The 16,439-nt window shown below is 37.1% G+C and overlaps 1 protein-coding gene across 5 annotated transcripts in view; it reads left to right on the forward strand.

Annotated features, from left to right (window-relative positions):
* The window catches only part of LOC140750220 (uncharacterized), an 84,435-nt gene extending 68,808 nt beyond the window's left edge, over positions 1-15,627 (forward strand). For all 5 annotated transcript variants that reach the window (XM_073083637.1, XM_073083642.1, XM_073083640.1 and 2 more), the window contains 6 exons: positions 40-120; positions 5,734-11,277; positions 11,574-11,740; positions 12,125-12,336; positions 12,728-12,918; positions 13,550-15,627. In XM_073083637.1, coding sequence (XP_072939738.1) covers positions 5,764-11,277; positions 11,574-11,740; positions 12,125-12,336; positions 12,728-12,918; positions 13,550-13,774 — 6,309 coding nt within the window. In that variant the 5' untranslated portion in view covers positions 40-120; positions 5,734-5,763 and the 3' untranslated portion in view covers positions 13,775-15,627. The remainder of the gene's footprint in view (positions 1-39; positions 121-5,733; positions 11,278-11,573; positions 11,741-12,124; positions 12,337-12,727; positions 12,919-13,549) is intronic.
* The last annotated feature ends 812 nt before the right edge of the window (positions 15,628-16,439 follow it).

Consider the following 16,439-nt stretch of genomic DNA (forward strand, 5'->3'; position numbering starts at 1 on the left):
TATCTATCTATCTATAACTCTTTTTTCCTTTGTTTCCAGGTCAAGAGGAATGTAAAGATCGAGACATGAGTGCCATCAGAGATTACCATTCTCACCAAGCAGGATAGCTGTCTACCATAGGTAAGATATAGCACAATATTACTAGCGCCGTCTTTCTCAATTTATAAGACTTTGTATCTTTTCCATATGACAAGACTTTAGGGGCTTTTCATTAGGGTCCTAGTGTCTAGGCAGGTATCATCTTTCATTTGCATCTGGAAGGTAAAAAACGAAGTTTAATAACTTATGTAAGAACGAGCTTTTGCCCGCGGCTACGCTCGCGTTACGAAGTAATATTATTAACTAAGAAGATTTATACAAACTTTCATCCTCTATTTTATCCTCTTGGGGGTAGAATTGATCAAAATCCTTTCTTAGCGGATGCCTACGTCATAACATCTACCTGCATGTCAAATTTCAGCCCGATCCGTCCAGTGGTTTGGGCTGTGCGTTGATAGATCACTATGTCAGTCAGTCACCTTTGAGTTATATATATGTAAGAATAGAGGGGAGGGGTTTAAAAAACTTACTTAGCTTTACATTGGGTAAAAAATGCCAAACTAATCCTTACGTACTTAATAATATTATGATAAATGGTTGGATTAATTGGTTAGGTATTTAATAAGCCGTGGATGTTATGAGGAAAAGGTCCAAATATCCGTCGATCATGATGACTGTGACTATGAGTTCACAGTAACATATCATTTACATTTACATATAAGTATACCTACTTCTGAAATGTATTAGAACCAGGGTTCGCAAAAATCCGATATTTGTAATAAATATCAAAATACAGCAATGTTGCCAACGTCACATCGGTATATATCCGTTGATATTTATCCGCGAACCCTGATTAAAACCATCGCTTCAATTTCGTTAACCAAACCGTTAACCATTCAGTCGGTAATAATTCATGAGTAGGAACGAAGACATGGCAGATAAATTTTGTTGCGCAATTATTATGAGAAACATTGTAACTATCTAGAACTAGATCGATCGATCTGTCTGCGACCGGCCTAAAATAAGCCTAGCGCTATCTCAATGCGTAGGGATTAATTAAGCCCTGTTTAATAACCGTTGAGTGCTAATTATAATTACCGGTTATTTTTCCATAAATATAAAAACAAAGTTACTTACATTTCTTACCGAAGCAACTCTATGTTTTGGTTTAACTTTACTACATGTTATAACCAGATTACAATTATTGGGGTTTCATACCTAACTCCTGCCTGTCCATCTTTACCTCTCTTACAGGACTTTATCTGTAGAGCCATAATACAAGTAGATAGTGACAAAATTTACCACTAATTAAAAAAAATATATAGAAAAAATATCTAATTAATCTTTCTTGCCACTACTTAATTCTAATAATCCAAACTAAAACCCCCCCGGTGGCCGTCCTCAGCGCTGCGTAGAGGACTCCGGGATCTCCAAAGGAACGCAACCGGAGTCCTCTTAGCGCATTGCCCCGTCGGGCTCCGCCTAGGTGAGCTTATCGCTCACCGCACCGTCTGGTGCGTACGACGGTATGCGAGACTAATAATCCAAACTATAAGATAAATGAAAGACCGCGTAATGTATGTACCTCGCTTATATATACGTTACCCTATAGAACATTGTATATTTTTGCGTCGAATACATATGTACTGACATCACAGTACTGTGTACTACGTGAATTGGCAACAAAGTGACGTCCCTGGCGACTAGCTTTTGAAATCATTAAGCCGCAGCCCACAACTAATAGCACGTGTAAATATTTTCTGCCAACACCTCGATTTATTGCGTGTTGTTTGACGCGATGCGTTAAATATTATAATGTCATTATAAATAATATTCAATGCTATTCACGTTTAGTGCCCGTTCACACGTAACCACGCAACGCAACTGTATGATGTATTATGTGTGTCCTTTGTGTGAAATGAGTAGTTTTATTCACTGTAACCACGTGTTGACGGTCAAATCAACAGTGTGGACAATACTGACCACATCGCAACCACAATACAACTACAAGCGACACCAAGTCGGCTATTTTATAGCAAAACTAGCTGACAAGGCAAACGTTGTGTTGCTATATAAATAAAAAAATGTTAAGGGTGAACAACCGTTATCACTTAGGGGCATGAAAAATAGATATTAGCCGATTCTCAGACCTACTGAATATGCATATAATATTTGGTGAAAATCGGTAAAGCCGTTTTGGAGAAGTACGCTAACTAACATTGTGACACGAGAATTTTGTATATAAGATATACGTACCACAGGGCAACCAAATCGAACCACAGTGCAACCACAGTTTGCCGACATTTTGTTGTTGCCGTGTGGTGTTGTAGTTACGTGTGAATACACTTAATCATAAGAATATATTTTCCGTAAAGCTTTATAATAGCAGTACCTATACCAATGAACGATTTTACAATCGTTTTACGGAACGATATTTGGCTTATAGTAATTTGACCTTTACACGATTACTTCCTATTCAGTTCTGTATAAAATTTAACCAACAACAACAAAATAGCAGTACTTTTTTGAATTACGTTAATATATGTATTGTGTTATTGTATGTATTTAACGAATGTTAGGATCGGAGAATTACTCGTAATAATCCTAATATGCGATTACACGATTTATTACCTGTGAGTGGAATAGAAACAGTAATATCTTACGGCAGTAGGGTTGCCACATTTTTGAAGAAACATAGTACCTATCTCTTTTAAAATGTATAAATATAATACCTACATACCACGTAGGTACATTAGGAAAATCTAGGATAAAATATAGGTTTGTCAACTCATTAGCTACTATGTAATAATCATTTTTATGATGTTTTTTTTTCCGATTCCCTACGGAATTATCGATGAAAATATAGCATCTTTCGTATTTTAATTTAATATAATAGATTAAAATATATTTCGAATCTATAATTCCTATACATTATATTATGTGTGGTAACCCTAATAGCAGGCGTGCCATAACGGAATCCAAGCAAGTGCGCCGACATAATTGCATCTTGAAATATATGGATGCATATATGCATTACATGCAAAAGCAACACGGTCACCTCGCTTGTAAAACTCATTTGTTGTATATGTTGATAGGTGTACAAAGTAATGGTTTTCGACGTGGGAATGATACGGGTTCTTATGATTATACGATTTTGTTTCCGTTTTACGTATGAATAACTTGGCAATTAGAAATGTTTCTTCTTTATGTAATACTTCTTAATTCTTTATGTACCCGCGGCATCGGCCGATTTATGTTTAATCATAATAAAATATAGCTTATAGCATTCCTGAATAGTGTAGCGAAAATTATTTCACAATCAGAAATGATTGTGAAATAATTTTCGTGATCGGTTCAGTTTTTTCCGAAGATTAGCTCTTACAAAGAAACAAACAATCAAAGTTACAAACTTTACCTCTTTATAATATTAGTATAGATGACTCAAGTAATAGAATACAAATTTTATTTCCCCACCTGTATAGATGACAGATAAATTGTCCTCTAAATTCTCTGCCTATTTTAGTATTGTATAATGTCTCTAGTTCTCTACACACGTTCGACGAGCAAACAGTTTCAGACAATCCGGAAAAAACTTTCTCCCTTATTTGCATGAATGATGCAAATATTGTCATTTCTAATCTTATGTCATAGAACTCAGACAAAACTTTCAGTGATCGGCATCAGCCTGCTGTATATTGATATTTAAAGGAAGGTATTTAGTTGGAATGATTTATAGCTTTATGATTAGTACATGCCTAAATAATACTAAGACACTACTTATACGACCTAAAGGGTCACATACTGTTATTAAAATAATACTGATGGTCCCCAAATAGGTATTTTGGTGCTTTCGCCATAGTGATACCAAAAAATGTTATATAACTTCAAAACTCAGGTTACTTAAATGATCATAATATTTTTTATCGTAATTTTTTTTCTTAATCATTTTCTCAACTCTTATCGCAATATCGTTTTAGATTTCCACGTTTCCATTTCAATAGTCGGTACATACATTAACGGGTACCAGGAAATCATAACAGCGTGTTGTTACGCCGGCAGCGAGTTGCAATCGATTGCCGTTGCCAGGGATACGGCCTAGAGATACAGCTTCACTTCGCCCGGGCGCGTGCATGCATAAGTGCATAACTAGTTGCTGTCTATCGGATAAAAGCGTATGTTTTTGCGCTACTACGAATATGAACATACTATTCAGCGACGGATCAAGAGTTCTGACCGCCCTAGGCTATTTACGAAGACGCGCCCCCACCGTAACTATAGACCTCAAAAGTAATATATTACTTTTGACTTTGTTTACTAGCATGAAATTAATAGTACCGAAGATACAATTTTGGCGCGCCCCCCGATCCTCGCGCCCTAGGCTGTAGCCTAATTAGCCTAAGGTTAATCGGGCCCTGATATTATAAATAATAGAGAAAACGTTGTTATTGCTGTGATGTATTTAGATCAATTTACCCAAGATCTTTTTCTATAAGATACCCTGTTATGTAATAAAATTCTATTCGCAAATACTATTTTGATTTATCATCTTTGAAATAATATCGTGCTTAGCAGGATGTCTTGTTACCACTGATTCCTTCAGTGCTGATATAGAGGAGGATGACTCCCCGATGTTTTAGACTTACACAGGTGATATGGTGGTGGTGACTGTGGCTCATACTACAGCAGGCAAGACCAAAGCCTGCTAAAATACGATACATATCCATAACCAAATAGAATAAAATCGTGATAGCATCTACATACAAAAATACATACGAATGTGAAATCCAGGTTAAAATGAGAGTAAATATTTCGAACGTCTATTATTAGGCGACGGTGGGCTGCGCCTGCAATGCAATCGATTGAGGCGGTCGCCACGGATACAGCTTCCGCCCCACGCGATACTGTGAGCTGGGGTTGCCTCCCGTGCTACATACCTATAGTATGATACTAATTTTATACTATTTTAGTCCATCCTACTATATATTATGGAAAAATCATTAAACTATATGTTATAGTACGAAAGATAGGTACTAGGTATTTTTATCTATAATTCCGATGTTGTAACCCTTCCCCAAATATATAACGTATGTCGTCTTAGACTATATTATAGTCAGTCGGCGAAAAAAGCAGAAAATGTAAAATAGCAGAAAGGCAAAACATCAGTCGATTTAAAATTATTGTATAAAGTTTATTGTTACATTGATTAAGTTCTTGTAATTCATTGTAAGTTTGTATGTAATGTCGAAAATTCTGAGACTTGACTCAATTCTCGACTCAATTCTGAAAATCTACAAAAAACCGAGACTCGTTCATATTAACGATTTGCCAAAGAATTCATGAAAAACGGCGTCTTCCTATTTCCTTTGTTGCGTGGTATCTTGTTGAAGGTTTATTGCACCGCTATATAGGCTTGGGGGCGAAGTACTTTCAAGGGCAGCCGCCGGGTAACGACCCCACTTAGACTTTGATAATTTCCACATGTGCACATTAACCTATCATTTGTATGTATACTTTAAAATTAAAAGTTGGATTTGTGAAGAGTTGAATTATTAATGCCGAAAAAAATAACATCTATTAATTAATTCATCTCAAAGGCAAGGTCAGCGTGAGATAGGATATTTATTATCGGTACTAGGTACAAAATGTTTGACGTACTCGAAACATAGAATAATAGTATAATTGTTTATTTTTCAGGTGGTGTACAGTGGAGTCGGAACGCGTAGTATGGACGTCAGTTTCAGCAATGTACTGGAAGGGACGCGCCAGTTTTTCATGGGGGTACCGAAGCAGGCAGCAGAGGGCAGTGGTCAGTCCGTGTGGCCTTCAGGCGCACCGCCTCCCGAAGAAGGAACACCAGCACTGTCTGGAGTCCCGGCGCCATCGTCTCGCCCACCCTCTGCAGCAGCAGCTCCTCCGTCTACGCCAACTCCGGTTCTTTCGATTCCACCTCGACCACCTTCTGAACCACTAGAACCAGAACCACATATAATACACAAGGCTACTGTAATGCGAGAGGCGGCGGAGAAGCGCCGAGAGCAACCCGAGCCGGAAGACGAGGAAGAAGCAGTCGGTGCGTTATCGCCACCGTCCCATATCATACGCAAGCCCACACCGAGGATGCTACCCTCTCCGGCACCCGCTCCGGCAGCACCTTGTCCATCACCAGCTCGGCCGCCATCGAATGCCCCACATCCTCCAACAACAACGACCGAACATCAGATGGAATCCCAGGCACAATATCGGGCATCAGTACATCGCGTTCAAACGCCGACAGCGAGGCCACCCGACCATTATGCACCCGGGCGGCCTCCAGACCCTTATTCGGCGTCTCGACCTCCGGAACAATATTCACGATATCAGTATGAATCAAATATAAATGATGGCGGTAGGAATTCACATGGTCCCCCGATCGCTTCTCCGCAGCCATCAGTCCCTTCGCGTAATAGCCCACAAACGTACGCTAGAATGACTGGATCCTTGCCTCAACACAGTACGTCTCGCTTGCGCGATAGTGCTGCACACACTCCACCAAGTCAACGTTATGCGATGCCGCTAGCGCAACCGCCGCCACCTCACAATGATCGCGTTCCACCTATTCTCCATCCTCAAGCGGTACAACCGCCTCAACGGCTTACGCCTATTGACAGCAGAACGTCACAGGCCTATCCTACACTTCCGCAACGTCGCGAATCATCGTCGTATTCGAGAGTAACGTCTCATTACGATAGACATCCAACCATACCTCAGCGGAAATACGATCCACAACAAGCCTATTCTGGTTATCGATCGCCAGCGGCACCGCAGTCTATACAATCTCATCGAATAGAATCACATCACCATCAAGCTCAATACAAACATGAAGCTATGGAAGCTATGAATGCGCATTATGTGACGAGACAGCCGGAACGTGCACCAGTTGCATCCCAATCTCATCCACACGAGGTGTCTCGTCTCCCTCCTCGTACGGATTATATTCCTAAGATCAGGAATGTTGATTCTAGGAATAGCTACCCCTATCCTACACCATCGACTTCCTCAGTCAGATATGCACCGACCACGCCAGCGATGCCTATTGCTCAAAACAATCCTACATTACAATCTAAGACTATGTACCGTTCTGCCACTGCTCCAAAGACAAGCTATGATTACGGACCATCAAATAATGTCCAGTCATCGCCTTCTCGGTCGGCAGTAAGACCAGGGTACCCTAGCCAACATGCTCGAATGACAGTATCGGTTACTACGTTGGTTAACCAAATGAATCAAACTAAACAAAAACGGGAATCTCCACTAGATTTATCTGTAAAAACGGTTAAAAACCCTGCAGATTCTTCAACCACTCCGGATGATATTATTGAATCAGGGAGTTCAGAAAATAAAGTACCCTTACAATCGCGCGCCACTTCAAACAGTCGACATGTTCCACCCATTTCAAATTGTGCTGCATCTCATAAGGTAGACTTTGCACCGGATTTTACGCAATATAAGGGAGAACGGATTCCTGGACATAGTTACAGTCCGTCCCTTCAATCAAGCCACCCTGTTAGATACAATGGGGTATATGAAACTACTCAACCAGTAGCAGAACCATATCCTGGAGAATCTCGTCATCAAATATATTCTGAACGTAACAAATACAATGGTCCAGTTGGCAGAACCTCGGATTATATTCCTCGAATAGATCTCACTAAAAAGGTCGATGAACGTCATTTAGATAGTAGAATACGGAATGATCGACATTATGTAATAGAAGAGCGTAAGCGTCCTGCAGGGCCCATTGTTAGTAACATTCCGGAAAAAATCGTTCGGTACGAGACGTGGGCGGCGGACAGTCGGATAGAAAGAATGAGTCAATCGGCACAAGAACAATATGATCTGATGAGCAAACCTGTTTACAGCTATGCGAGTCACAAACGTTTAGAGGCTTATCAAAATGACCAAAAGCGATCTGTCGTATCCAATGTATATCGTGAACAAGTTCCGCACATGAGTCACAGGTACTCTAATAGCACATATCCGACCGAAACGATCCATCGGGACATGAACGATTATCATGCTAATTATCGTAATAAGAATCCGTCTTCAAGCAGCCGTCAAGTAATACAAAAAATTCCGAGCCACAATAGAGATTTACACCCACATCATTTAGATATTCATAGTGGAGCACAACCTGCTGATAAGAGGGTTTTAAGTATACTTAGAAACAGTTTAGAAACTAAACATACTGGATTCGTAGAACCTAATAAAGTAGCACGACAGATACCAGAACTCATTGTCATAGACGATGTAGACGATTCTGTCATAGAAATAACTGACCTTACAGATGGAGATGCTGTAGTTAAAAATAATCATAAACCTGTAAATAATGAGATCGTTTCGAGCTTAGACCATCACATTCAAATGCCTAAGGCTGTAGACTCCTTACCACGGGACTCAGATTATCAAAGGTTCGAGATTGCAGATCCAAAAAGGAATACTCCTGAAAACGACGTCGCATCCAGAATAAGAACTAAGGCTGAACTCAAAGTAATGCCACCGTCACATGACAGCTCAGTTAAACCAGATTCAAAATCTGATTCTAATCCTTCTGAAGGTGAGAAAATAAAACTTCTGCCTAAATCACAAAAGCAGCACCTTTTCAATCAAATTAGGGAGGATAATTTAAGGTTGGAATCGGTTATAAAAAGTGAAAAAGTTCTAGTCGTAAACACGGTCCCAGAAGTAAAATCTGAACCTATGAATATAGAAGAGATTGAAAAAGATGCAGAGATTCCTATTAAAACGGAAAATATTCTAGAGAAACTTGAACCAGAAAACTTTGAAGTCGTTATAAATTCACAAGTCCAAGAAATTGATACAGATTGGGCTACTGCTTGTGATAGTTTCATGGAACAACTGAAAAGTGGCTGCCATAAAAAGAGGATTCACAGAAGACGTAATGACACCATTGAGCGTGAAAATGATGTAAAACTTGAAAAACCAACCAAAATAGACGTGCCAGCTGTGGAAGTTAAAGAAACGGTTAAATTAGACCATATACCAACTAAAGAAGTCACTGAAACTGCGCCGGAGAGACCAATAACGGAAGATTTGCCTGTTATTGAAATTAAACAAGAACCGGTTGACGAAGACGAAATTCCAATAGCACAAGAATGTGCACCCACAAATATTATTAATGAAGTATTTGTTGATAAAAATAAGCAGAGCAGTAGAACTGAAAAGATAAAAGCAGATAAAAAGGGTGACAAAGAAAACGATAAAATTAATAGAAATAAAGTACATCCGAAAATAAAGCATAAAAACAATAAAAATGAATCATCTACTACATCTGCCGTTACTATAAAAAAAGAAAAAGATGAATCTGAATCTGAATCAATAAAAACAGTTATTAAGGAAGAATCTGAATCTACTGATGATGATGAGCCTCTTATTAAAAGCAAAATACTGAAAGAAAAAGAACAAACAGAACGGCTAAAGTATCAGTTACTAAAAGACTTATCAGAAAAATCTGCTTATGTCAAACTTGAGTGCTGTGATGAACGCATGAATATGAATGCCAGAAAATCCACAGATTCTATAAAAGACAAGGATGAAAAGCCAGCAAACAAAGGAAAATCTAAACACCTTTCGCGGACTAAAGGAAAATCGTCATCAACGGAAAATGTAAAAAATGAAAACCAGAACGATAATTCTACTTCAGATAGCGACGATGATGCTTTGAGCGTCGCTTGTCGATTAAGAGTTCGCAAAAGCTTGAAAATGGAAGACAATAAGGTTACTTCAATTACTAAGAGCCCTGTAAAGTCGTCGTCATCGAAAAAATTGGATAATTCTTCTATAAGCAATTGCTCCACTCCAATTCGTAAACCTGGTTTTGGTGATGGGTCAGACTTCCACCCAGGCTGGGAAGAAGAACTCTACAGATATAAAAGATCTCTGCGTATGCCTACAAGACTCATTGCTATTCCAAGAGGCCGTTCCGGAGGACCATTCGTAAAGGGTTCCGGAGCAATGTTTACACGTGGATCAACTTCCCTTCCTGACTTAGACCCAGTCCCACTTTCACCAGCTCCCTCCTCGGCGCCATCTGCTGCTACAGACGATTACAGAAGACCAGACAAACTGACCCTGGATAGTGACTTGGAGTCAAACTCTAGTTGTTCTGCTGTTAATAGACATTATGATTCAGAAGCATCTACATCTACAGTATTTTCAACTACAAAAGTAAGAAAGAAGGGAAGCTCCATTGTCGATGTTTTAATTCAAAAGTGTGGAAAAAAGGAAGATACTAAGAAGAAATCGAAAGAAAAAGATGACAAGTTACCTAAAGTTATACCAAAAAGTTCAAATACTTCTGAGCTCCTTCCTACACCAAGTTTAGGTTTAATGAAAAATGGAAGCAAAGGGAATTTAAGTGCAAAGAAGGAAAAATTGATGGAGGATATTTTTTATCTGGGTGCTTTTAGAAAAGAAACTGTTACTGCATTTAGAACAGCTTTTATTAAAAATACCGATGGTTTGATGGGTGCTACGGAAGAATTTGCTCCAGTTGTATTGAAGTCTAGAACAAGGACTGAAAGTAGAGTTTTGAAACAAAGGGCTACAATAAAAGAAGTATTTGGAGATGAAAGACCTGCCTCGGCGCCGCCATCTTGTAGAGACGAGATTGCACAAGACACCGAAGAAGAGCAGCCTGTTTTAATAAAGAAAGAAGTAGAAACTAAACCTAAGTTCAAATCTAAGAAAATAATAAAAGATAAATTTAAAAGAAGGTCCAGTTCAATTCGGGACGGCCTTAGAAGTACTAAATCATTGAAAAGAAACGACGCTAAAGGAAGATTACTACGGCTAAAGAAAAGAAACAGTTTAATGAAGACTTTTAATACAAAACGCATGAAGGACTGTGCAAATAATAAAACGAAAAAGGATAAGAGTCCATCCCCTGATGATAAGAATAGTACAAAAGACGAAAGTAGTTCACCTGGAACAACAGAGAATCATACGAAAAAACGGTTGAAGCGTCTGTTTGGGCGACGGAAGTTCAGTTCTGGGTTCGATTATATAAGAAAGAAGAAGAAAATTATTCGCAGAGACGAGACTTGTAATAAAATTCGCCGGCCGGCACCCAAACCAAACCCTGAGTCCGTCCATGATATTCAAAAGGAGATTAAAGGCTGGTTCATTAATAAGAGCATCGGGGAGACGCATCTCCATCGCGCTGCTCGTCTCGGGTTCACGGTAAGTATTTTATCGTTACTTAATAATACATTTTATATCATAGAAGTAACTAACGACCGTGCAGCCCACCCGATGGTAAGTGGCAACTGCCGTCCATAGTCTGTAATTCATCCCAGATAAAGTTAAAGTATATACGAGGGTCATAGATTCGTTGCTAATCCCTGAGGACTAAATTATGAAGCTTCATGGATTGGTGGTGCCTCTGAAAGTCGAGCCATGAACGTTTAGTTTTAAAAGTACGACATCGACAATTATTTTATGTTATTTTCTAAACCGAATTATTGTATTTGTTACAGGATTGTGTTGCGTTTTGCCTGGAGAAGATGGAATCTGATCCATCAGCGAAGGACAATGCTGGTTTTACCCCTTTACATGTTGCATCCGCCAAAGGTCATGTGCGAATCGCGAGACTACTGCTGCAGTACGGCGCTAACGTCTCCGCTGCGGCACAAGGAGGAATAAGGTTAGTATCTATAAAAATTAAATAACATTGTTATGTAAGTGTCTAAATGATGGACATAGACATCTTTAAATTGGTATGTTTCCATTCACGATACGATTCATAAAAAATGTGTGTACTTATGTAACACTCCAGCGTAACCGTTCTCGTTACAAAAATCTTTTCATATAGAAATAAGACAAAATAATATGATAAGTGATATAAAAAAAAAAAAAAAAAATATATTATTATAAACTTACTTTTGGTGCGTTATAATTTCAATAAGTCATTTCCTGCAGGCAATTAAAAAACTTCTATATGGAGTATACTAATTATTTACTAGGTATGATTTATTTACTTTTAATTAAAAATAGAAAGAGATTAAATATTTTCCAAATATGATTTCAGGCCATTGCATGAGGCTTGTGAGAACAGTCATGTGGAAGTCATCCGACTGCTCCTTGCGTATGGGGCCGATCCTCTGCTAGGCACCTACGGTGGGCAAACTCCTGAAGAGTTAGCCGAAGGCCAGGCAGCCCTACTTTTAAGGCTGCATATAGCAGATGTCCAAGGACAAGCTGTTGAACCATGGAGATTCTCGTCACCAGCTGATGTAATTGGTAAGTACAACATGAATTATTAACTTTCTTATGTCTCAGGGTAATAATAAGTATAGATCACCATCATGCCAACATCTTATTACGAAGGCAGATGTGGTATAATTACATAAAATTGTGTTGTTATCAAATCTAATAAGCTACAAGCTTTTACGGCACATTTAATCAGCATTACTATACTTACTATTTTTGATGAAATTCACTAACTTTAAACTTGAATTATACCTCTTACTTCCTACCCCGCGTGGGTTTTCTGATCTGAGACTACCATTCGTATCCTAGTAGGCTTGCTTTAAACATTTAATTAGCGTTGAATGTAAGGAGAAATACATTTTAAATATGAATTTCCTTAGTTAATACTGTATTCGTATTGACATTAAATTGTTGTTTTCAGATCGTGAAGAACTCGGTTGCGATCCCCTATCATCGCCACCACCGGGTTCCCCGCCACCACCACCGGACTCTACCATCGAGATACAATGCACCGAGGCCCCTCTGCCCCCGTTTTACAGCTTGCGGACCATCCCCGGCCAACCGGCTGACGGCCTCTGGTGTTTGCTGCAAGACGTCACTAATGTTTTACAGGTGCGTTTTATACCGAAATATATACAAACATACAAACATATAAATAAAAAAATGTTAATTGTGAACAACCCTTATCACTGAGGGGTATGAAAAATAGATAGTGGCTGATTCTCAGGCCTACTGAATATGCATATAATATTTGGTGAAATTCAAAATTGTGACACGAGAATTTTATATAAATAATATAAGATATTGATTATCGTTAAAAAAGGATATGAGAAATAGATCGATTTTTAAAATGAGTTGCGACAGGCGATACCGGCTCTGCGTTGATGTGTAATGTGCTGTGACCTAGTTGTGTGTTTATATATATTTAAGGTACAATTTTGGACAAAAATATACTGAGTTTTTGTCTGGACAGACTGTATACATAAGGACGTTTAGTTACTTTAACTATTCGTAAATTCGTGAGAAAGCAAGGCATGCTTGAAAAAGTACATAAATCATGCAAGTAAATGTTGGTCGTGGATATATAGTATATTTGATCTAAACTAATATTGCAGTAATAATACTTTTTAGTGTTTAATAAAAAAAAAGTCGCCGTTTTCGCGCAATAAAATTAATCTTAAAATAAGTATAAAAAATATGCTTTAAAATGTCTAAAAATTAATTTGTGTTATTTTCCTTTCAGATAAAGTCAAAGGAAAGCTTGCTGAAACAAATCCACTGCGGATCAGGCTCGCCCAAGGAGTTGCTGCGCGAGATTCGTACTCAAGAGTTTCTAGAACGAGCCCAGTGCCACCAGCTCCTGGGCGCCGGAGAGAAGGTCAACGTGAGAGCCTCCAAGGTGGCCCTCGTACGAGTCACCGATAAGCTCAGACAACTCCTGAAGATCGAAACCGTCCTTGTTAGCTGACATTAAATTAATTTTTAGATGGCTCAATTAATCTGTTTTATCTTTTTTGTACACTTCGTTGAGTAGACTATACGTTGCGAAGGTGACCTGCCTGTTTTAGTTTTCGACTCTTGTAACTTATTTCTCTACACTAGACTAAGATGAACAATGACCTTATTCTTTTTGATAAACTAGAATATACTCAGTAATTGAAAAGTTTCCGAGGCCTCTTTCTATTATTTTTTGTAAACCATTTCATATTTTCACATACTTTCATATTATATTTATAAGTAGTGGAAGTTTATATTACATAAATGATCGGTTTTTGATTTCAATATAAGCAATGTTCAGGTACGGCCTGGGTATAAGTTTCAGAATAAGATCTTTATATTATGACTGATTTATTATATACGAAACAAGGATGTATCTCATTTAGGAACAAACAAAATATTCTTTTTATGAGACTGTATAATTTAAGGCAGCCATTACAATAATCAATTTATTTTTGAGTCACTCAAGTTGTTGAGTAGAGTGAGAGGTGTTGTGTTACGTGTATGAAAATTGTGTAAATAATGTAAATATGTATCGCTAGTGTAAATAACATATTGTTGCTTTAAATGTAAGATATTCTCATGGGTGCTATTTAACTTGGTGTATGGTGTTTATTTGGATAATTAGTGAATAGGCAAAAGTGCTTCGGCAACTTGTTAGTATAATCGTTAATAGCGAATAATCAAAAAACAGTTACCATAATCTAATTTAGGATGTTAGCATAATCTTGATCTATGTGTGCAATAGTATACGTGCATGTTTCTTAAATATTTTATAGATGAATTTGTATGGAATTATTGGTGTGGTGTCTGCGACAGGGTTGGACGTAGCCTTATGATAGCACGCGATCGCACTTAGCTTGTCCCATCGCAGAGTGCAATTTGATATACGTCTGGATATTTCGCAATTAATGGTGAATCACATAAGTAAAAGTAGAAACACTTAAGTTAAGGTGTTAACCATATTATCTAAATTCTAAAGCTTTGTGAAAATACAGTTAAAATGATATTTGTATAAAAATAAATGTTATTAGAAAATACCGGCCATCCTAACCCAGTGATTTCTTACTTGTTAACATCACTGAGTCATTATATAAAAAAAATTGCAAATGGATCCAATTGGATAATGTCTGGTTGATATCGCTACTAGATAATAATTACGTTCGATCTTTTATTACCTACCTATATTTTTGTTCATTGTTATGTTTGATGATATTTGTCTGTCTGAGATGTTATAGTGTAATTATTTCTTTTTATTAAAACAAGTTACGTTTTTATTTATACATCCCTGTAAAAATTAGGCAAATTTATTAAATCCTATAATGCATATCGCAAAACTATTAACTCTGTAAATAAGAATATTTGTAAACAGATTATTTTTTAACTTATTGTGACACGTTATTGGAATACTGGCCATTAGGAAATGGTGTCTGCATTACTCCCTGGCATTTATTCTGTAGATAACGCGAATACGTTTAGCATTTTGGAATTATGTACGAATGATAGCAACATATTCCGTAGTTTGAACCATGTTCCGCCCTGTTTTATTTCTTACGAGACCAGAAACAATTAAGTACATGATCAATCTGTGATGCAGTAATATTAGGAAAATAATATTATGCGCGGAAAAGGAATGAAATTAAACAAAAACAATTTGAAAGTAATTTATACAATTACTTCCTTATTTCTTACAAAATGGAAATAAAATCTACTACCTATCTGTTTTAGCAGTATGTACGATTTAAGTATTATTATAATAATTATTGACACAATATTTCTTGTTGATAACCCAGAAAAATAAAGAAAGTGATCAACTGTAAAAAATACCTTTTATTCTACTCTGTCCATTTATTCCCTAATTTCCTTATCATCATTATTTCGTGTGTTTCAAATTTGGCGTAAAAATCATCAGATGATAATACAAATACACAAATTCTTTTACACTATACTATACTATTAACAGCGTTTTGTAAAATGCATATAAAAATAATATATTTTTTCTACATATTAAAAAGATATTTTGTTCGAATAATAAATAATTATAGTTTAAAAACTAAATTCACGCTAAACTCGCACAAGGAAAATCGTTAATCATGATTCTTGACGATCCTGATGAGGAGAATGGGATAAAATTATTAAAATCGTGAATTGTCATCGGTTCTTGATAATTGTTCAAAATTTTAAATTAATTGGACCGTTCAAAGAGTAAAAATCCCGTTCAAAAATTCCGTTACATACATAGATTAGTACTAATACTACTACTAATACTAATCTATGTACAACCCAAGCTAATAAAAGCGTGGTAAAAAGGAGTACGTAATCTCTTTTCTTCTGTTCCATTTCAGTAAAAGCAAGTATTTAAACATATCAGTTACCAAGCTAAAAATTGATTTATATATATATATATATATATATATATATATATATATATATATATATATATATATATATATATATATATATTTATATATCAATTGCTGTTCGTTAGTCTCGCTAAAACTCGAGAACGGCTAGACCGAATTGGCTAATTTTAGTTTAGAAAAATTTGTGGAAGTCCAGGGAAGATTTAAAAGGTGAGTAAATATGAAATATATTTCATAAATAAATTCTGAGGCGGTACAAAGTTTGCCGGGTCA

Source organism: Epargyreus clarus, unplaced genomic scaffold (assembly GCF_041222505.1).
Source record: "Epargyreus clarus isolate Ecla_fem2 unplaced genomic scaffold, WU_Ecla_fem_2.2 ptg000019l, whole genome shotgun sequence".
NCBI classification, from domain to species: Eukaryota; Metazoa; Arthropoda; class Insecta; order Lepidoptera; family Hesperiidae; genus Epargyreus; species Epargyreus clarus.